Raw genomic sequence first — 22,430 nt, 5'->3', positions numbered from 1 at the left:
ATCAGCAGCCCATGTCAACTTACGCAATTTGTAAATATAATATCTTACGTTTCTCTTCTCATACCTCCTACAAATTGTCTCAAATTCAAGACACAATTAGCATGGACATGTCATCATGAATTCTTTCTAGGGAATTTAAAAATGTTATCAGTATTTATGCACTTTGTGAAGTATAAGGGAGATTATAATCTGACATTTTGAGATTGTCCTCTTGTTGAACATAGAACCAAATGAGGGCTTACTTGATGGATAATTTCTTAAACTTCCATAAAGCTCACATTATGGCATCTTTCTCATGCTCTGGGGAGGTAAATTAAACTTAGATTGTACTTTAATGGAAAATCAAATTTATTCATTCAGGTCTGTTGACTATCAGGGTATAATTCCTGCTTACTCAGTTGTTGTAGTTCCAGCCCTTGAAAGTTTAAGGACCAGAAAAGGAACTACTGCCTCTTCAAACTGCTATACAGAGAATTCCTACTACATGCAATCTTCAGGCTGCCTTCACAACTTCCTTCAGCAACAGCATGTCCTCAGTGACATAAACACAAAAACTTTCCAAAGCACCAAGAGTAAGGTTATTGCTCTTCTAGTTGGTAAACTGCCCATCTTCTCTCTTTTCCCAATGTCACCCCATCTCAAACATGTTTAGCATGGAAACATTGTAAATACTATACATGTAACCACCAGTATCATTCAACCCGCAAAAACATAAAAAAAAAAAAAAAAAAAAGTATGTAAAACTCCTGAAGAGACATGAAATTGCAATGGATCATGAGAAGTATTCAATCTGCAAAGCAAATTTATGCATACCATTGGCATAATGTGCTCCTTGGGCAATGTGCAGATAAACAAACTTCCCCCTCACTGTTCCTTAGAACTGCAACCTACAGCCTTCTCAAACACTCAGGTTGGCTTTCCCGAAGATGGTCCAATACCCATAGGGAGCAGATCACCCACGCAGGCTCAGGAAATTAAAAATGGGTTTCTCTTTTTCTTGGATTGCTTCAAGCCTTAGGAAAAGCAGAACTGTCTCAGTGCTGAGTATCCCATGCAATGCAGTTTCTTCCACTGAGCCCCAGAAGGAAATGGGCCAGCAGAGAAGAGAAATCAGCAAACACCAGTTAAAGCTATAATGATGTATCATTTATTTCAGACTTTTTTTGTGTGTGTGCACGGACATTTCCTGACCACCTCTTTTCAAAAACAGTTCTTTCTTTGAATGACTCTTTCTATTCCTTTGAGAAGTAACACAGTAATGACTTAACGAAACTTTCTAACTAGAGGGAACACACATGAGAATCTCACGTGACACGACTGGCAAAACACCAAAGGGCCAGATGAGACAACCAACACTGATGAATCTGTTTGGCATCAGAAGTCATGCTGTTGGGAATAAATCAATTAACAGTTATCCCTGCAATGATCACAGATCCTCTCCTTTCCCAAACCCGCTAAATGGTCCTTCCAAATGACACTCTAAAGAAGACTGAAAATACCAACTTTTAAATGGTTAAGAGATTTTGTCAGCCATGACTGTGTAAGAGAATTGTTGTGGGACTGCTCTCTAACTCTTAAATTAGGGATAAAGATTTTCACACCATCCCATCCCTGTGGGCACATCACAAGTAAACTGTTTACCTGAGCTTCATACCGGAATGACCACCTAGGTATTTCTGAAAGCACCAGATACCTAAGTTTTCAAATTTTAATGTACATAAAAACTGTTTTTGAGACACTGCTGAGATTTGAACCAATGTCCTCTGTTAACCTTGGCTAATCAGTCATTCCTCAGTATTTAAGCCCAACATATTCTGTGTGCTTATACAGTAGATAAAAACTAAAGAGTTTCAACAGTTCAGTTTCCGAACAAGGCAAGGGAACTCACTGTCTCCACTGAAGTGAGCATTTACACAACTGGTTAACATAACGCATACATGTGCTCTTACTGTAGAATCCAGATTTCATTCAGTTCACTGGTTTACATCCTTAGGAGTTTGTCAGGTTTTAGCACGCAAATATAAATTTGGGATCTGTAAAAATCACTATAGAACTAGCTCAATTCTTGTCAGGTATTTGTTATAGTTGGCTTAGTGAACTGCAAATTTCCTTTGGTGAGACATATTGAACAAGGGACCCTTTGTAGAAGGCGGCAACACTAACTTTTTTATCTGAGCTTACAGAACCCTTAATTTACAACTTGCAACTTTACAGTGTTGTGAGATTTCCTTTTGTGCTCCTCATAACTCCATACCCAGGGCCAAGTTCTACCTTTACTTATTCCCAAGCAGTAACTGACATCTCAAACTGTGGTTTGCAGAACACATACCTCAGGTAGCATCAAACCATTCATTTTTCAATTAGAAGAGCCATAAATGTTCCAAAAAGAATGAATAAACATGAATTCCATGTACATTTAATATTAATTCCAGTCTCTTTTAGAACTGGAGATTTAATGCAACAGATACGCAGGTTCTGCCAACTCGGCACATAAATAAACTGAACTTGCTAATGGCATGGGAACAGCGGGATGTTCTTCTCCATGCCCAGCACTGTCAGTGCAGAAGCAAAGAGGAGTGGCTGCTTCAACAAAGCTGCGCTGCCAAATAGCTGTACATGGAGCTGCTGCGCAGAGTCTCTCTCGGAGCAGCCTGCAGAAGATTAAAGAATCCAGGTGGTGCTGCACTGCCTGAGACAGCTATCACAACCAAAAGTAAAAAGCAGAGTAACAACAATAACAATGAAAAATCTCATGTGTTCATTCACAGAAACACAAAACAAACACCCTTCTTGCTTCAACTGTAGCTCTAGCCTGTGAAGTGATTATGTATGAAGGAAAGAATTCAGTGTGACTTTCAGCTTTCATGAATTAGCAGAGGTTTCAAATGAAGAGGAAAAAACAAGGTCTGAGTTATGGTCTGCCCAATCTGGGAGCTGTTGTCACATTAAACACGTAACTCGCGACCTATCACCCATGTATATTTTCACTATCAAGTACAACAGAGAAAGCAAGCATACTGTGGCACAAAAGTACCGTGCACTATCATCTTCCCTTATGGCATTCTCTTCCAACGCATTACTTGCACTAGTGTGCACCCAGGAGCGATGCTCATGAGCAAGCACAACACCGCACTTGGGCACAAAACTACCCTCCCCATAAAGTTTCAATTAACCTTTCAACCCAATTACACTGCATAAAAAAAAATCTGGGATACTAAACACAAGATGTCATGTTTCATAAGAAATTTAATAATATTTTATTTTTCCTTATTGACATTTAGTTTGGTTTTGAATTCAAAATATGTAGCCAAAAAAGCAAAATAAATTATCCTATGAAAGTTAACAAATTATTCCATTGTTTTTAATAGCACTGGGCAAATCCTACTGAATTAGGCATGAATTTGTCACATATGCAATAAAGAATTTAAGACTAATACGCTGTTCCCATTGTAAATCTTATTTTTAGAGGTTACATGTTAACATTCTAAATTAACTCCAGGCTTAAACTTGGAACATGCAATTATTCCACAGGAGGGGGAAAAATAAGGAAAAGTGATTGACAACTGGATGTGCTTTTCTGACCACTACTAGTTAAATAAGACCCTTTATTATGAAGTACGTGACTAACTGGATAGCTCTGTCTGATCAACTGCTGCATGATCTAAGGTACATTTGCATAAACTCCTCTCAGGTTGCATGCATCAAACCTGATGCCCAAGGGTTTGGGAAGCTCTTCCACAACCTGAGGGGCTACCCAAATGTACCAGAGCCTTTGCCAACAGCAGTACCATAGCTCCCGGGAGTTGTCAGCATACACGTTACCCAAGGTAAAGAGAAGACCACCTTCCTCTAACTCTATTGATTTTAAACCCCGCCACTAAATATCACATAAACGATATAAACCCGAGTGCTTTCATCCCTAAGAACGGTCCACCCGCAGCTTGTGACTCCCCGGGGGTTCTGCGTGCTGCCTCTCGGAGGCTTGCAGAGGGTGACCGGGCACTTCAGGACCCGCAGCACCCCGCGCTCCCGGGGAGCTACCACGGCTCCGTCAAGGCTGGACGACCCCGGTATGGACCATTAGATCACGGGCTCGCACTACCAGTACTCAAGCAGTGTGACGTTTGGGCAGGGGCCGGCCGCTCCTGCCCGGCTCTCCCCGCAGGTACCCTCCGCCCGCTCCTCTCCTCTCCGCTCCTCCCGGCCGGCCGGGGCACTGCGTACCCGCGGCGCCGGGCAGCCCCGGCTGTCAGGGCTGTGGCCCGGGGACAGCCGCCGAGCCCGGGCATGGCCCCCAACCCGCGCACGGCCCACGCGCAGAAACCAAACCCAACCGCAACCCCGACCAGCCACGGGCACGGCGAGCAGCCCGAGAGGCTCGGCAACTTACGGCGCTGACAGAGTCCCGGCACGGCCGCCAGCAGCCGGGCCGCCCCCAGGAGGGGGCCGGGGCCGCGCTGGCACTTGGGCAGGGAGACGATCCCCGCGGTGAGACACGCCAGCAGCGGCACCCACATCGTGCGCCGCGGCCGGCACCGCTCCCGCTCCCGCTCCCTCGCCCTCTCCTCGGGGCCGCGTCTCGGCGCCGCGGCGCGCTCAGTCCCGGCCCCCGCGGGGGCGGCGGCGGGGCCGGGGGAGGGGCGGCGGCGGGCCCGGCACAGGTAGGGTGCGCGGCGGGGGGGGCGCGGAACGCCGCATCTCAGGGGCAGCGCCCGCCGCGCCCCTGCGCCCCGCCAAGGGCGGCCCCCGGGCGGTGAAGGCAGCGGCGGGGCCCCGGCCGAGCGCGGAGCACCGCTCCCTCCATCCGCCTCCAACCCGGCGCGCAACGGGCGCCCCGCCGCCCGGCCGCGGGGAGGCACTTGGCACCGCGCGGGGAGCGGCGGCGGCCCCGCACCTCCCTCAGGCAAACAAGCGCCCGGCGGCTGTCCCCGCCTCCCGCGGCAGCCGCCCCCCGCCGCGCCGCCAGGTGGGCGCCGCCCGCCGCCGTGGCCGCTGCGCCGCGGGGCGGGGTTGGGGAGCACGGGCGCGGGAGCGCGGCCGGCGCCGCTGCCGCCCAGGCCGCCCGCAGAGGCGTCGGGCCCCGCCGCGGTCGGTGCGCGCAGGGCCCGCGGGTCCCCGCGGTTGCTAGGAGACGGCAGCGGGGCAGGTTCGGCGGGGGCGGGCCCGGCGGTGAAGTCACTGCGCCCGCCCGCGCCTTTGTTCAGTGGCGGTCGGCGGCGCTCATTGTTCGCACCGCCGCTGCCCCTCGGCCGCGACCACGGCCGCCGCGGGGAGACGGGCGAAGGCCGCGGGCACGGCCCCTTTGCCCGCCGCCTCGGCCTCGCTGCCCTGCCAGCAGCACGCCGCCCTACCCGCGGTTGTGACCCTCTCTCTGTGCTGCAACCGCTCGCTCGTGCGACCCTCACCCCTGTCTCCTCCTCCTCATCCCCGGCACTACTACGACCGCACAAACGCCTCCGTCCCTCTCCCCCCGCCTCCCCGGGGCGTCCCTCCGCCCCGCAGCCTGCTGCGTGCTCGGTCGGTGGTGCGGGCCGGCAAACTGCTCCCCTCCACAGCACAGCCCGTCACACCCCGCCGCCTCCGGTTACCTCATGTTACTTAAAAATACCTCCCCTCCTTTTATCGCGCCTATCGCCCTCCCCTAGTAGTTTCTGCTCGGAGTTTCCACCCTTTGGGGCGAAGTGGGAGTAACGCAAAGGTTAACCGTGCCCGGGGCCGGGCGGAAAGTACCTCGCCGTGCGGACCAGGAAAGCCCCGCTGGGCCTAGGTGCGTTCTCCTGCCCGCCCGCACGGCCCAGCCCAGCGCTGATCCCCGGCTCCCCTGCCCTTCGGTTTGTTATTTTAACTCGGCCGCAGTGGGCGGTGTTTGCCGGCAGGTGAAACGTGCCCGGACACCTCGTCCTGTCACCCGGCTGGGCTATGTACAGAGCCGGCGATAGCCACCACCGTGCCGCCGCCTCGTTCCCCCTACAACCGAACAGACATCAGTGCATGCAGGGTACCAAAATAGTATATCAACACGCCATCCATATATCAACGCTAATAAGACGTGCAAACACAACCAGTGTAAATACCATGCTGTTTCACAGTCTTCGTGGATGAAAGGCTGCTGAAGCATTTTCAGATCCTGTGCTAAGCCTCACAGAGCTAAGGGTGGTTTATCATCTGCATGTCAAAGGTCAGAAACTGAACGCACACTGCATTTGCTCAAGGTCGCTGAGGAAGAGATGGCAGTGGAGCAGTCCTACACTCACGCTCTTGGGAGTTTTTAATCACTGTACCATCCTTCTGCTTCATCTTTGAGAAATCCCCCATTTCAGAGATTTGAATGTCATTCCTGAAGTGGCCACAGCCCAAATGAGGATATAGGATGTGATAAAGCAGTGATGGTAATACAAAAGGGTAGCATCACATGACTCCAAATCTTGTGGCATTCTTGACCTAAAAGCTCTATGATATCAGAGGTCACAATTTCAAGTTATGTAAATGGTGAGCTACATATCCTGTGAGAGCTCAGTTGGGTGCTCTTGCTGGAAATGAGATGCACTTCTGACAGGTGGAACTGAATTCAATTTAATCCTGAATTTGACTGTCTCCTCGGTCACAATGTTGCAAAGTCATGGTGAGTCACATGTGTCTGCAAAAGAGTGTCCAGGATGAGGCAAGAAGAAATTAAAGGAATTATCTTTAAACAAAATCCCAGCAGAAGAAGAAGTTGCTGAAACTGAGGTCTATCTGCTTTTGGATTTTCACCTGCATAGCCTAAGTAGTGCTGATGCATTTCTAAGCATAGGCTGTTCACCATAACAAACAGGGAAATGGAGTCCTTACGTGCGCGACTCCTGATAGAATGCCACCCAAGGATTCAGCATTCTGGGCAGAAAGACTATACCTACAGCCTAATGTGGAAGAAAAATAAATTGGTGATTTTCATATAAAATCTGAGAACAAGATAACCAAAATGAACACACTAGTCATTAATTTAAACGCTGAGAACATGATGAAAGGGATGCCAGTCCAGGGTGAGAGCTATGCACCCTGAGCAGTAAAAGTCACCACTATCAGCAGTAACAAAGAAGCCAAGAGCTGAAGTTGACAACAGTTGAGGCCTCTATGAGTTGAGGCCGCTGTAACTGTTGAAAGTGTTCTGCTGGTTTATGTAAAGTACAGCTTCTCCCTAGTTCTTTAGTTTCATTCCTCCCCTAGTGGAATCCAGAGACTTAAAAATATTTACTTTGCAGCAATAGCATCTTTGAGTATATTGTTGTTTACACAGTGTTTATAATGCAATAATATAAGCTGCATCTCAAAGAACATGCAGGAAATGTGAATAATTCTTCTAGTTTTGCAAGTAGAGAAGCTGAAGGTCACATAAGAGACTTGTAACAATGAGTTTAAGACCACTGGAAATGGATTTAAGTCTCGGTCCATTGTCCTATCCACAGGGCCCTGAATGCTTGAAGTAATGGGGTTGTGGAATCTCTGTCCTTGGAGATATTTGAAACTCAGCTGAACAAGTCCCCAAGCAGCCTGACCGCAAAACATTGGGCTGATTGGGCCTCAGGGGTCTTTTTGCAGCCTTACTCTGGGTTTTTATGGTGGAAAGCATGTAATTCTCTGTTCTTATATTACATGTATACCAAATTTTCTGAAGTGTTATAACTGTAGTTTCTTTCTAGTATTTACATTCACTTTATTGAAAACAAAATATAATTGTCTATTGCGGTGTTGGTGATAGCCTCTCTTTTCAGGAAGTAGTTTTGAAAATGTTGCATCTGCAATGAGTGTAGAGCTAGTCAGAAACCCCAAGCATGTCTTCCAAAGAACATGTTCCTTTTTTAGTTGAATACACCCAACCATCTTTGCTGTGCCATTTCATGGGGGAGAGTCCAAAGTGAGATTGCAAAGGGAATCATAGACTCATAGAATAGTTAGGAAAGGACCTTAAGATCATCTAGTTCCAACCCCCCTGCCATGGGCAGGGACACCTCACACTAGACCACATTGCCCAAGGCTCTGGTCCAACCTTGAACACTGCCAGATTGATGGTGTTTTGCAACTTCTAATATCAAAACTTTTTTTTAAAATAAAAAATGTGTTATGGGTTCATTAGCCTGTCGTGATTTCTTAGGTTATCATAGCATCTTTCATCCCCATAGAAAGCATTTTAGTATGCTTTTAAATTAATTGCACTTTCCTCCAACTTCCCTATTTTAATAATGTAAAGCCTTGCTGGAGTACAGTAATTGTTTTGGATTTGGTGGCTTCATTTGATCCCACTGACATGTAAATCGTATTTCTTTGCTATATAACTAAGTAAAAGGATCACATGCTTGTCTGTCAGATAGACACAATTGTATTTGCTATAGCTGGGGTTCTTTTTTTTACACAACATTTGAATCTAAACTGCATCTGTTTCAGATAAAGAAGTCAGTGTATTTTGCAAATCTTTCATAACCCATCAATTTAAAGTGATGGAACAATTCAAATTCAATAGCTGTTCCCAAGAAACAGATTACCAATGAGTCATAGGCCTCTCCCTCAGCAGTGCAGTCTATGAACAATCCACCTATGCCGGTTTTTATATCCAGTAAAAAACTATACAAAATTCCAACCGCCTGATGCAATACACAAAATTTTTAACAAAATGTAACTTTGTAATTTTAACAAAGTTATGATGTATTTCCATATAAGATATTACAACTATTATTTCTCAATTGTAGGCTCTGTTCTCACGGTGAAAACTGGTAATGTCAGCTTTCAAAACGGAATATTTACTTCCCAAAATAGTATTTTTCATTATTTTTTTAATTAATGCCTACCTTAGTTACCAGTCCACACTACTGAAATTCCCAATGCACAAGGCACAAAGAGAAAATTGTGTATTTTAAGGAAAAACGATAATCCCAAATGACTGATACTCTATTTAGAGCCTTTCATGAAGGCTTCCATCAAGGGCATTTCCTGTGGGCTCACAAATCTTGTTTGGGTTTGTAACTTCAGTGGCTTCAGTAGGCCTGCATGAAACAATCAGGCAACATCTGAAGCATTTTCTTCTTGTATTTACCTTCTTAGCACTAACAGTTTGGTCAATGTTATGCAGAGACAGGTGGAATAACACCTTCTATTTTCCATACACTCGGCCTAATGACTTGTGTATACTGCGTCTAACTGTTGTTCTTATTCATAATTTATTTGAATAGGTTTAACTATAAAATGATTTTTTTTTCCTGGTCTAAGTGCCAGCAATATTCCCTCCCTTCTGCTTTCCTGTAGAGAATTAATTGCAAAACCCAGCAGTGCACTTCTCTTCCTTTCTTATACAACCAATTGTATTCCAAAATTTGTGTATTAGAGAGTATATAATCCTCTAGAAATCCCAGATCTTGATCTCTGTGCTTCAGTGCTTGCCAGAAGCCCACTGAGAAAATGTGTGTTGTAAGAATAAACCTGAGTATTTCACAACCTTGCTAGACGAAATATTGCAGTACAGATGGATTCTCAACCAAAATGGTCAGCATGCAGTTGAGACAGAGACAGCAGCGGCTTCTCAGGAGAGAAAGTATAGGTCTGTTTAGGGTTTACTAGGTCAAAACCAATGCTTTAATCTCTATAGGGACACTCGTTTCTTAGGTCATCTGTAATTCAGACAGCTGATCTGTAAATTAGCATTGAGGGGGGCCTTAGTGAAGGTGTCCTTGTCCTCTAAGAAAAAGTAGGATGATTTTCCTAGAAACAAATAAGAAATTATCTGTATAACTCAAATAAGATGCTCAAAAGCATAAAAACATGTATTGCAACAAGTGGTCAAAGCTTAGGGTTGTTTATTGAAATGCTCTAGTAATCTCTTTCTGGAAGTATTTATTAAAAAAACCCCTGCAGTATATACAGTTGAACAGATGTATTCTGAAAGAAGAACATTTTAATTGTTGTCACATGCAGAGTTTTAAAGGACACTGTTCACGAAGATTTTTCAGTACTTCCACTATGCTTTTTTTTGTGACGGAACTGGTATTTCAGATAGAAGTGTTTTCTTCCTTTTGACAAATAAACTCGTGTGCTTTGAGAGCATTTCTGACTTTAGGCAGAAGAGCTCCCTTGGGGCCTGTCTTTAAAGTATAAAATTTACCTGGGGTTCTTCTAAATGCAGTCATTAATATTTTCTAGATCTTATATCACAGATGTACAGACACTGCGGCTTGATTTCTGGAAGGAATAGGGTAGAAGAGCAGTAGGCTGGATAAGTTATTTCATTAACCTTATTTCAGTGGAACTTTTGCCTGAAGGACTGTAGACCAGACCCTGTGTTACTAATCTTTCCTGTTTTCCTTCAATGAATAACAGAGTACGAAGAGCATATCGTTTTACTTAGTTTTATATTCACAAAGGACTGCAGCCCACACCAAAACAGTCATTATAGTTTTGATGCTTGCTGTGTGGTTTTCCAGCTCCATGGAGCATGGGTGAAGGCCAGGTTTCCTCTTGATAGATGTAGGTGTAGATCCACAGATGCTAAGGCTGTTGAACTCCTCTGAAAATATTAATTTCAAAGGACAATTTGTGAACATAACAAGTAGCATTTTCATTTCAACAGAGGAGCAACAGCCACTGTGAAGTTCAGCAACAGTCACACACTTTTTTATGGTGTTATTTTTTTGTATTATTTCAAGCTGAAACTATCCACGGTACACTGGCACTCCATGTGTTTTTCTTTCTTTTACCTCCACCCATTTCCTTCTGTTCTTGTTGCCTATCTCCTACCTTTCTTTCTGGTACTTGAAAAAGGTATGCGATCTCCACTTACTGCTGAGAGCTAGCTTAGGTGCCAATCAAGTGGCTATGTTACACCTCAGGTTTTTTTAATTTTCTTCTTCCTCAAAATTTAGGTGTTCCTCCTTTTTTTTTGTTTTTTGCATTGAAGACTATTACTCTCAATCTGCCTCCATCCTCACCTGCCTTACTTTTTTTTTTTTTACTCTTCTCATGGTTTTTTTAATTATTTTTTTCCCCCAGTTACTTCGGATGGATCCTCAGATACTTTACAGGCCTCTTGCTTTCCTCATCTACCCCCTCTCTGCTTCTCTCACTTCCCTAATAGAGTCCTAAGGTCATGATTGCTGTTTCTGCAGCTATCTCAAGCAGCACTGCAATTTCTCCCTCATCCTCTTTCCATGATGATTTTACCCCTTCCCTGGCCCCAGGATTTAAGATGTGGAGCTACTAAAGGGGAAGATGAAATATTCCGTAATAATACAGCAGACCTGACAACATTTTGGAAAGTTTTCAGAGAAAATTCCCAGGTAAGCCCCTGTCACCATTAGCTCACTCCTATTTCCCTGAGGTTTCCTACGTAATGTTTTACAAGGAACCAGTACAAAGAAAAAGGTAGAATACAGTGGAGAAATAGCAGGAAGTATTTCTTGGGACTTCTGAAATATTAAAGTTCCTCCTAAGAAATTATTGAGGAAATTAAGTGTTAGAGGTTGAAAGGGAAAGTTAAGTTGTGGCTTTAGAAACAGCACTAGTATTGTTTAACAGAAATTAATGTTTATTTTTAGCACAGTATATCCTCTATAGATCAGGCTCAGAAGTATCCTACAGTTACAAAGCAGAAGTTTGTAACTGGGTAATTGACGAGTACGAATTATTTCTCCTGTCCACAGCTGAGCTGCTCAATGTAGTGCATTGACCAGTGGTGGATGAGCGGAAAAATCCCACAGGCAAACTCTGTGTGTGCGTGGCAGAGGTGGGGGAAGCGAGAGGGGTGGCGAACAGGGACAGGGAGGGTGTATTTTTCCAGAATTATCAAAGGTTTTGAGCCTGTCTGATTGGATTTCATCTGCTCTCGTCCTCAGTCTTGAAATGTGGCATGCACATTACAGCCAGGATGTTCTCTGTGGGGTATTTAGCTGCATATCCCCTCCCTTTTCTCACCATATTGCTGCTCAAGACTTACTGCTAATGCGACAGCTAAAATAAATCAAGAAACGTTTAATGGTGAAATCAAGAAAGAACGGAGGCAGATGGGAACATATAGAAACAATAAAACCCCCATTACTTACTGATTTTTGTAATTGTTTCAAATATGTGCCTATGTATATGTCTCCTCACATCTCACATCCTGCTTGTCCTCAGATTGTTATAATTTTGGCATAGGAGCATGTATGCTTGGGCAGCACCTCACATGAGTTCATCCCTACTTCTGAAAGATGTCCCTACTTCTGATTTTTTTTTTAATTGTATAGATAAACCTTCTCTTGTCTAATTCTAGGATCCAGTAAAGCTGTAGTTATTAGTTTTTCCTTTATGCTATGATAAAAGTAAGTTTCTTTTAAAAATAACGTATAATTAACTTGTGGAATTCAATGGCTCCAGATAAGAACTTTGTAGGATTTAAAAATAGATTAGATGTTTATGTGAATTTTATGTACCTTTACACTAGCCAGGATGAAAGTTCATAATGAGGTAGGCTTTCATGCTTCAGAACAAGAACCAACCACTGTCTGGGGCTGCAGAGAAATTTTCCCTCCAGCCACATAATGATGCAGTACTTTAAAGATGATTTCTACCTTTGCTGAAGCATCTGGTACTAACTCTTAACTGAAGTCAGGGTAAGGCATGAGAGGGACTATGGGATTTATGTATTTATGATGGACAGGGGCAGAGCAGTTGACGTTATCTGCCTGGACTTGTGCAAAGCATTTGACACTGTCCCGCATGACATCCTTGTCTCTAAATTGGAGAGACATCAATTTGATGGATGGAACACTCAGTGGATAAAGAACAGGCTGGATGGCCGCACACAAAACGTTGTGGTCAACGGCTCAATGTCCAGTTGGAAAACAGTAACGAGTGGTGTCCCTCAGGGGTTGGTGTTGGGGCCTGTCTTGTTCAACATCTTTGTCTGTGACATGGACAGTGGGATTGAGTGTGCCCTCAGCAAGTTTGCCAACAACGCCAAGCTGTGTGGTTCGGTTGATACACTGGAGGGAAGGGGTGCCATCCAGAGGGACCTGGACACACTTGTGACGTGGGCCAACGCCAACCTCATGAAGTTTAACCAAGCCAAGTGCAAGGTCCTACACCTGGGTCGGGGCAATCCCAGGCACAGCTATAGGTTGGGCAGAGAAGAGATTTAGAGCAGCCCTGCGGAGAAGGACTAGGCGGTGTTAGTTGACGAGAAGCTTAACATGAGCCGGCTTCAATGTGCACTTGCAGCCCAGAAAGCCAACCGTATCCTGGGCTGCATCAAAAGAAGCGTGACCAGCAGGTCGAAGGAGGTGGTCCTGCCCCACTACGCTGCTCTGGTGAGACATCACTTGGAGTACCGCGTACAGTTCTGGTGTCCTCAACATAAGAAGGACATGGATCTGTTGGAGCAAGTCCAGAGGAAGGCCATGAGGATGATAAGAGGGCTGGAGCACCTCCCGTGTGAAGACAGGCTGAGAAAATTGGGGCTGTTCAGCCTGGAGAAGAGAAAGCTGCGTGGAGACCTCATAGCAGCTTTCCGGTATCTGAAGGGGGCCTATAAGGATGCTGGGGAGGGACTCTTCCTTAGGGACTGGAAGAGTCCTAGGTAGTGGTAGTGGTAGAACAAGGGGTAACAGATTCAAACTTCAGCAGGGGAAGTTTAGATTAGATGTAAGAAAGAAGTTCTTTACTGTGAGGATGGTGAGGCACTGGAATTGGTTGCCCAAGGGAAGTTGTGGTAAATGCTCCATCCCTGGCGGTGTTCAAGGCCACGATGGACAGAGCCTTGGGTGACATGGTTTAGTGCGAGGTGTCCCTGCCCACGGCAGGGGGGTTGTAACTATTTGATCTTAAGGTCCTTTCCAACCCTAACTATTCTATGATTCTAGGATTCCTAAGGAACAGACACCACTTTGTTTGGAACAGACACTTCTGACCTGAGTTGAGGCAGTCTAGGAGTAATTGAATTGTTCAATGGTATTTAAGGAGTCAGAATAAACTGAGGACCAAAATTAAGATCACACTGTTAGCATGTACTTGATAAGAGTACACAGCCACCTTAGGATTTGCCAGACCTTATCTTTTTATCTCAAATGGAAAATATTTTACATAATTAAGCTACAGACAAACTAGAAGTTTGTTCCTTTAGAATTTAATGTGATAATGTACCAGCAAATAATCCTTGTGTGACATGACACACTAACGAACACTGGAAAGTGAGGGGAAATAAAGGTTGGAAAATAATTTAATAAGCCTAACTGTGTTTGAAGAAAAATGCTTCTGATTAGACTTCTTCGTTGGCACCATTTTTCATCATAGGTGGTCTTTAATTCGAGACTCAGCGGTTGTATAAAAGATAGACTATATATCACACAGAAGTATTAAGGTTACTGGAGAAATTGCTGGGTGAAGTTGTATAGCCTATATAACATGGGAGGTCAGAAAATATGATTATTATAATTCTTTCTCAATTTAAATTCTATCAGTCTTCTAAGTGTCCAGACTTCTACAGGTAAGTAACAAAACTTACCTGTAGTTTAACTTGTACGTGGAAGAAAATGGAACACAAAATTGTTAATTTGTAAGAAATGTGTCCTGACTGACTCTGAAACAAGTAAGGATCACATTACATCAAATTAAACTGAAATTTCACCATCCTCAGAAGAAAAAGTACAGGTGCAAAATTGAAGTAAAAGAACAGCCAGCACCGTAAGTGGTACAAATAACAGTGATATGCACCTTACCTATGCACGAACCATCATAGTAATAGCTGCCATGGAAGGTTATGGTCTCAAAGAGATCTGTTCAAGGTAATAAACTCAAATATAACTGTGTGTGCCACAGAAGGCGGAGACACATGGACCACTCAGAAGGACAAAAGAGGAAAACTACTTCTTTTGCTCTTAGCCATTAACTGTCTCCTAGGGAATACTGCAAATACACTGTGATCACAGCTTGAAAACACACAGTTATGAGTTTACTGATTACTTGTGGGTTTTCATTTTTACAATGGGGGCCAAAATGATGCTGTCACTAAGCTTCTTCCCATGTGTGGGTGGAAACCACTAGTTCTCTGTAGACTCTTGGTTTATTTTTTAGTGCATGATTGTCAGTCCACTTCCCTATAAGAACATGAGAGGTGTCATTCCTGTAGGAGGAGAGGGTAAACCAAAAATAAAACAGATTAGATCCTGTGGAGAGTGAAAATGGAGCTGGATGTGTAAATAAGGATTAAACTGCAAAACCAAAGCCAGCAGAAATACAGTTCTTTGTTGTCCAGAAATTCTTTGAGCCTATGGCAGTATAGTTTTTTTCTCGGAATATCTCCTACCTACTTTGTTCTGTTGATTGCTGTTTGTGCTCCAGGATGAACATATCATGGAAAAGATAAAAGCATGTGCAATTCTATTACTCTAACGCTAAAAGTTGAGTACAACTTCATTTCAAATGATAGGTTGATTCTCTGGTAGTTTTACTTTTTACTGCGTGTCCACATCACTTCAGATCACCCTCTTTCTCCTTATTCAGATCCTCATTCTGTATTCTATAGCCTACCAAAAAGTTTTTATAAGATCCACTTGTTTAAGGAGCAAAATGTATAATTTGCTATATGATGTTATGAATTCTAGATACATACTTACATTAGAAAAAAGTTTCCCAGCATACGATTCATTATGTAGAACTGATACTTTATTGAAATTGAACATTTTGTAATAGATCCAAAATACTTGTAAATTGCTCACCTAGTATAGACAAGGTGAATAAAAAACAACGATTTTGAGTTAATTGATGAAAATAAATGATAGTTGTAGCTAGATAGAGAGTTGAGGCAGAATTCTGCCTGTTGGTGCAAAAAGGAGTCAGTGGCCAGGATTTTCTTTGCCATCTGAGCTCCAGCTGTTCTTAAGTAGCTTGAATTGCTAAAGAGTGCCTAAAGAAAGCAATCTCTCCTCAGTAGAGAGCATAAGATCTATACAACCTGCCTGCATCTTCTGTTGAATTACTCAAACAGTGGCTGGGCATACAAGCCCCTTTTGCAAGTAGTGTGTACTATTTTTTCCACTAGTTTTTGGCTTTCAAATCCAAAGGGTAGGCAGAAAGAAGGGATTGTTCTTTCCGGAGCACTCCTGGCCTAATATGTCTGCGGGTTTTTTACTTTCCTTTTTTTTTTTTTTTTTTTTTTTTTTTGTTAGTCCAGAGCAACTTTTTCTCCTCCCTTTAACCTCTCTCAGCAATAGCGACTGTAGAAGCTGTCTGTAACAATACTAGGCAAGCATTTTTCCATTCCAAACACAGGAATGAAGTCTGATGATACCCCTCTAAAGAAGTATATGAAACCTTTAGGTGGCAGCCAAGGGCTACAGTTTGAATCCCTAGATTTATTAGTTGTGTGGTTTATGGTCTCTGCTTCAGGTGGCAAAGAGGGTATGATGACAAACGAATTTCTAATCCATCCAAAAGGAGAGCAGAAGAAATTTCACACAGGTGAAACAATTTTTAAAAAGCTGGATATGTCTGGATACACAGCAATGCACCTGGGAGCTCTCTCTCTAGTCTGTTGCTCTTCTGCCACCCTCTGTCTCCTTCAAAGTACTTTTAAAAGCACACCCTAAAGCTTAACTAACATCATATCCCTATTGACACATTTGTAATAAAAATGGCATTCAATATAATGCTTCCGTGTTGTATTCAGAACATGAATGATAACGTGTGTCTGGACCTGGGAAGAGGTTGGAAACACTTGGTGGTCCCCTGACACGCACCTCCTCTAGCACTGTAATGCCTCAACAAGTCTCCTGGGCAATTTGGGGCATGCCGTGGGAGACTGCATGCCTAAAGGTGGTAATTCAAACAATAGCTTCAGAGATTATAATTCAGGTTTATTATTCCCATGTTACTGTAAAACAGAGCTTTGTGATGTTATTAAAAAAAAAAAAAAAAAGACTTGTCAAAGTCCTGAGATTAGTTTGCTGTAGTTATGCAGTAGGTGTGTTGAAATTCTGCTGAAATATATCCTTACAATATATTCTTAAGTCATCTAGAGATGTCAAAATGTTTGGTAAAGAAGGTAAAACTGTTTGAAAGAAACTGTAGACCCCAGAGACTTTCTTTTAGGCAAGAAAATGCATCTTTGTTTTTACAAATAGCTGCACAATGATATCTTTTGATACAGAACATACTTTTTTAAAACTTACTGTGATTTTCATGCAAGAAAACATAGCCAAATTTTATTATGTATTTGGGAAGTTAAAACCAAAAAATGAGATATTTACAAATAATCTCATCTGTTTATTGTACTGTTCCCAAAGTTTTTCTTTATGTTATTAACAATCATGTGCAGCTACAAATCATGTTGTTTACCTCTGCATTCTAATGCAGCATACATTCTCTCACCATCGCACAGATAGGCTGAAGTATTGAACATTGTGATGCCAGGAACTTACATACGTGCAGAACAAACATCCAAGTTCAGCGGTGAGACAAGTAGTTGTACCCTGATTACACACCAGATGTTAAAAATCAAGTAGTTTAACTTAAATGACTAGTGGTTCAATAACTAACAAGATCAGTTTACATCAAGATTTGCATTAGAATATATAACTTTCTTTTACACAGTTTGTCAATGTGTAAGGTCTGCCTGAGTATGCAGGTATTTATAAGTTGTGTTTTTTCTCCCTTTCCCTTCTCTCTTTGTTTTCACATTCTCTATTTTGTGTGAACCCATGTGAATGACTGGGGCCATATGTAAGTCTCATTTCCACTATTTCTGAATATTCAGGTACAAGCAAGGGTCTCTCCAGAAGACTTCCAGCTGTTTTAACACATACCTGGACTGGGGCTAATATATCTGCCTCCCTGCAGAGCCTGTTTGTTGGTTTGTGTCTAGTTAGCTCTGAGCAGAAGCAGAGTAGAAGGAAAAAGGTAAGTGAGCCTGGCTTTTCCCACCCGTGGAGAGATGCTCTGCCTTTCTTATTAAGGTTGTATCCCCTTCCTCTCCTTTGTTGCTGCATACTAGTTCACCTCCCGTTGCGTAGAAAGGGCAGGCATCATGCTTTATGAATTCTTTGCTTTTTAATTGTTCACTCCCATCATCTGGCTAAAACTTCCTCTCATCAAGTCCCTGCTTGACTGGCTACAAGATGTCTGCATTCACCTCCAGGAAGCAAAGAAAGAATAAGGCATCTAATTCACATGGTTGAAATTACTTAGGAAACAGAATGGTCTGTGCTGATGTGGACTACAGCCAAGATACTATAAAAGATGTCCTTGTTATTCAAGAGGCACCAATAGATGTTTACATGATAAAAAAAGGTAAAGACAAAAGTTTTCCACCCGAGAGACACCTACTCCTCTTGTGCGTGTATTCCTTATTACTGGCATTTTGTTTGTTCATCTAACAAAACATTGGAGGCTGACTTACTAGAAGCTGAGCTACTTACTTTTTTGTTAAATCATTCATTACTGCATAAACATTTTTTTTTTTCCAATTTAAAAATGCCCATCCACCTCCTATTCATCTGTGCAGTCTCTCTTGGGGTAAAATTTCTTTGGAGGATCTGTTTTATGACAATGGTTTTCTAAATGACAGTGACCAGCTGGGCATTTATGACTGTCTCATGCTGAGCTACACAGAGATGTTTTGTGACACATTTCCCTGCCTGGGGAATATTCGGGATATGGGGGTGGTTTAAAATGTTTGTTTGAGTGAGATGAGAAATGATCTCACAAGTTGCCGGAAAGGAGCTTAGTGCAATGGGAGGTAAGAGAGGACGTGTCCAGTATAATGAAGAAGGAATTACTCATTAGCTCATATAAATAATAATAGCAGGTGTGGGTAATTGCACTTTAGTAAAACTGTATTTGAAAGCAGTTAAGTTGTAGTTTCTTAGCAACTGCTGCTGACAGCCACATTTTAAGTGGCCAAGGCTTTCCAATTAGGCAACACCCATGCCATGCTATGCAACAGCATTAAATGGAAACACCAAAGCAGAAGTGTTTTTACTCTCTAAACAGAAACACAACAGAAGGCCAGAGCCACAGAGCAGGTGATGAAGTAAAAATAGCAGAAATTATATCTACATTTCTAGGTAAGCCTTTTCAGGAAGAACTGCTTAGGAAGAACTGTTACGGAGAAAGGCGTGATCCATAGCCTACTCAATGCAATGGGTAGACTTTAGGGAATGCTGGCAGGGGCATAATTTGTATTTAGGTAGCTTTGTAATTTTGTTAACACATTTTGTTATGTCTTTTTTTGCATCTGTCATTTAAAATCTCTGTGTGTGTATATATAAGGGCGCATATAAGGGTGTGTATATATAAGGGTGCACATGAAGGATTTTATTTTACGTGAATGAGTGTATCTATGTTTAGTGTGAAATGTAAATGTTGTAATTAATGTTCATCACTTAAGACCACGCTGCTAACAAGATGATTTTGGATGTTGGATAAGAACGTTTCATGGAAGAAGAGTGTGCTAAAGCCAACCAAGAAGAGATGAAGAAGCATTAAAGAGAAGTCTGAAGGGTTCATCTTTTTGGCCAGTTGAATAAAATTTACATTCTCCTAATTCATCCTGTAGTGCCTCCGTAGTTTTCAGTTCATTATGGATGCTCCACAGAAAGCACTATTTCTGATTGTTAATATTATCCCAAGTTAGCTAGGTCCTATCCTAGCAGTCGATGACGTGGTTTTAGTTCATTATCCATAAAGCCAGCAAAAAGTCAAGTATATTTTTTTTCCTCTTTTGAAACCAGAATATTTTCTGGCAATACATAGGCTTAGATACATTGTCCTGGGTATAAGTTCCCCAACCCAAGATGGAAAAGCTAATGTATTAGTTAAGGCACTCCCTCTATTAACAAGCTTCAAATTCTGGGCCTGTGCCCTCACTTCTGGTTTACTATTTTGGGGTGTGGGAATGTTAGTCTGTCTCATACATAGTACAGTATATTGTGCTCTTAGTCCAGCTCTATAAAACCCTTCTTACTTTTTAAAAGTAAAACTTATGTATGCAGAAGAACAGAAATTGCCTTCTACAAGTTTTAAAACACCTTTGATATTTTCTTATTTTCTTCCAAGTGCAAAGCATATTTTTCTGGCCTAGCTTTCTTTAACATAGATATGTATAAAAGAACCTGTTCTAACATGACATTCCACTGTGTCCTTCACGAGGAAAGTGTAGTGTTTGTTTAGAATGAGATGAGGCCATATAAAATATATACAGTACCAAAGACTAATAAATAGTAATATGGTTCATTTTTTGCTCAGTTCACTAACTGTTTAACTTTCATCCTACGCATCCTCATACAACCTCTAGAAAGACACAGATTCCAGTATAACCACAGTTAAAAGTCATTTAGTTGTTATGTGATCCAAAACACATAGAGTATTCCCAGGGGCTTCCTATGGTGTCTCTACACGTTTAGAGAGATTCTTTGGATTTAAAGAGCAGAGATTATTTATCCATGGCTGTTTGCTATTAGATGGCGAGTCTCCAAATATTTCTTTGTCAGGAAAAGGTTTTTAGCCTTTTAATAACTCACTGAAGTATCTATGCACGAGCTTTTAAAAAACTGCCTATGAGATTTGCTGATCACTTTAATTTATTGAAATCAGTCTGTTGTTGCGTTTTCTTCTCATATTTCAGTGTTTTTTTATTCCTGACTTCCTTGTTAATTCTCCCATTTCTTCATATGACATAAAAACCATCTTTCAGTACTTCACTGTCTTGTTTTTTTAATTTACATTCCACAGAGTTGATGAATGCCCATAATTTTCACTGTGAGATGGTACACAGATGTTATATTGCAAGATATATTTATCAGCTTGATTTTTAGGACAGAAAACACTAAAACTGCACAAATCTGAGTAATAATTTAATTTGTCTTCAGTATTTTGATGAACATGCTCCTCTTTCCTTCTGCAGGTGTTCATAGATTTTTCGAGCAGAAGTACTGAATTACCAGTATGAGTGGACTCTGCAAATGAATATAGTCTGCTATACACTAAACCCAAATTTTCAAAAATGGCCTGGAATTCAAGGTACTTCAGAACTAAATAACACAATTTTGGCTATCTGATTCAGGCAGGAGCTGATTTTCCCTCTAGTTCCCCCTGAAATCAAGTGGATTGCAATCTGAAATCTAAAGATGGTTGACTAGTTCAGTATGCACATTGCAATGATAAAAGCCACATATGCGACATGGGATTTTTTCTTACAGAAATCCAATCTTGGTTGCAGATAAAGCTGCCACACTTTTCTATGTTCCTTTTTTTTTTTTTCTCCCCCCTCTAATTGAGGTAGAAAACGTTGTCTAAATGAAATAAAAAATGATCTAAAATAATAACTTAGATTAACAACAAATCGTCACAGATACTGCTTACTTTCTTCATATTTATTTACTTTTTTAAATTCCGTGGAATAATTTCTTTCTATACTTTTACTCAAAATGAATGATACCATCTTTCTTCAGTAGCTATTTCTCAGTTATTTTTGTATCATTCAAGTATATTGTTCTGAATTATATTTAGAAACCACTTCCATAATTGTATGTGCTGTTTACTTATGCCATGTAGAATTTTAAGGTCGTCTCTATTGGCTGATGGCAGGGCACCTATCCCATAAGTGAACATGTTTTTGTAGTTAAAAGAGATACTGCTGTCTCTACACAGCCTTTGCCTATTACTGCCAATTAAATCATTGACACTTCATTTTTCTTTTATTGTCTGTAGTCTATGATTAAAATGCAGCAGTGACTCACTGTTGTATAAAACAGGTCCATATTTTGCTTCTTAAATTTACGATTCTTTTCAAAGTATGGGCATGCCAGCTCTAATGTGTGTGTGGTATCATTGGGAAAGAATTTGAAGGCAGAATAAAAGTATTCATTCCTTTCACCAGAATATTCCACCTATTTAAAGATCTTAAAGCGGGCAGATGGGAAATGCTTAAAAAAAATACAAATCCAGGGGAAGCAGAAAAAGAACAGGTTGGAATGGACCATATGTGAAAACTTTTTGAGTATCAGATATAAGACTTGAATAGCTGGCATAGAGAATGAAAGCCTCATTACCTCCAGATGATGCAGATGCTGTGTCTGCCTTAAAATATTGCAGAATTGTTCAAACTTCACAGCAGTAATTCTGGTGAGTTGAATGAATAGTATTATCTGAGCTGGATTCAATAGGCTGACACCATCTGAGCAATTAAACAAAAGGATCCTTCCTTTTATGCCAGTCTGTGTACAGGATTTTCAGTCTTGCTGTATTGTACAATGCAGGACAGCTCACATTGGTCAGAAAAATTTGGCAATTCCATGAGAATTCCTGAAATAATTTGAGTAAAAAACTAGCTGGATCGTTTTACTAGTAGACTTAAAAAACCTACTGGTCTATGAAAACTCATGATAAAAAACATACTATATGATTAGGAATAATTTTCTCTTGGTGGTCTTTTTTTT

The 22,430-nt window shown here is 42.0% G+C and overlaps 1 protein-coding gene and 1 long non-coding RNA gene across 6 annotated transcripts in view; one reads left to right on the top strand and one right to left on the bottom strand.

The window, feature by feature from the left end:
• The window catches only part of ITGB8 (integrin subunit beta 8), a 44,550-nt gene extending 39,449 nt beyond the window's left edge, over positions 1–5,101 (bottom strand). For 2 of the 5 annotated variants that reach the window (XM_030483136.1, XM_030483145.1), the window contains exon 1: positions 814–2,437. Coding sequence is in view for 2 of the 5 variants with exons in the window: in XM_030483119.1 (XP_030338979.1) it covers positions 4,391–4,517 (127 nt within the window). In the remaining 3 variants the exon portion in view is untranslated. Of the gene's footprint in view, positions 1–813; positions 2,438–4,390 lie in introns of those variants that run through there. The other 3 variants (XM_030483119.1, XM_030483126.1, XM_030483155.1) reach the window with 3 other exon arrangements.
• A 6,078-nt stretch (positions 5,102–11,179) lies between these two features.
• Positions 11,180–19,541, top strand: LOC115606716. The gene is made up of 2 exons (XR_003990976.1): positions 11,180–11,300; positions 17,750–19,541. It is a non-coding gene; the product is annotated as an uncharacterized LOC115606716 (long non-coding RNA).
• The last annotated feature ends 2,889 nt before the right edge of the window (positions 19,542–22,430 follow it).

Source organism: Strigops habroptila, chromosome 1 (genome assembly GCF_004027225.2).
Source record: "Strigops habroptila isolate Jane chromosome 1, bStrHab1.2.pri, whole genome shotgun sequence".
Taxonomy (NCBI): Eukaryota; Metazoa; Chordata; class Aves; order Psittaciformes; family Psittacidae; genus Strigops; species Strigops habroptila.
This window is presented reverse-complemented; position numbering and strand designations above follow the sequence as displayed.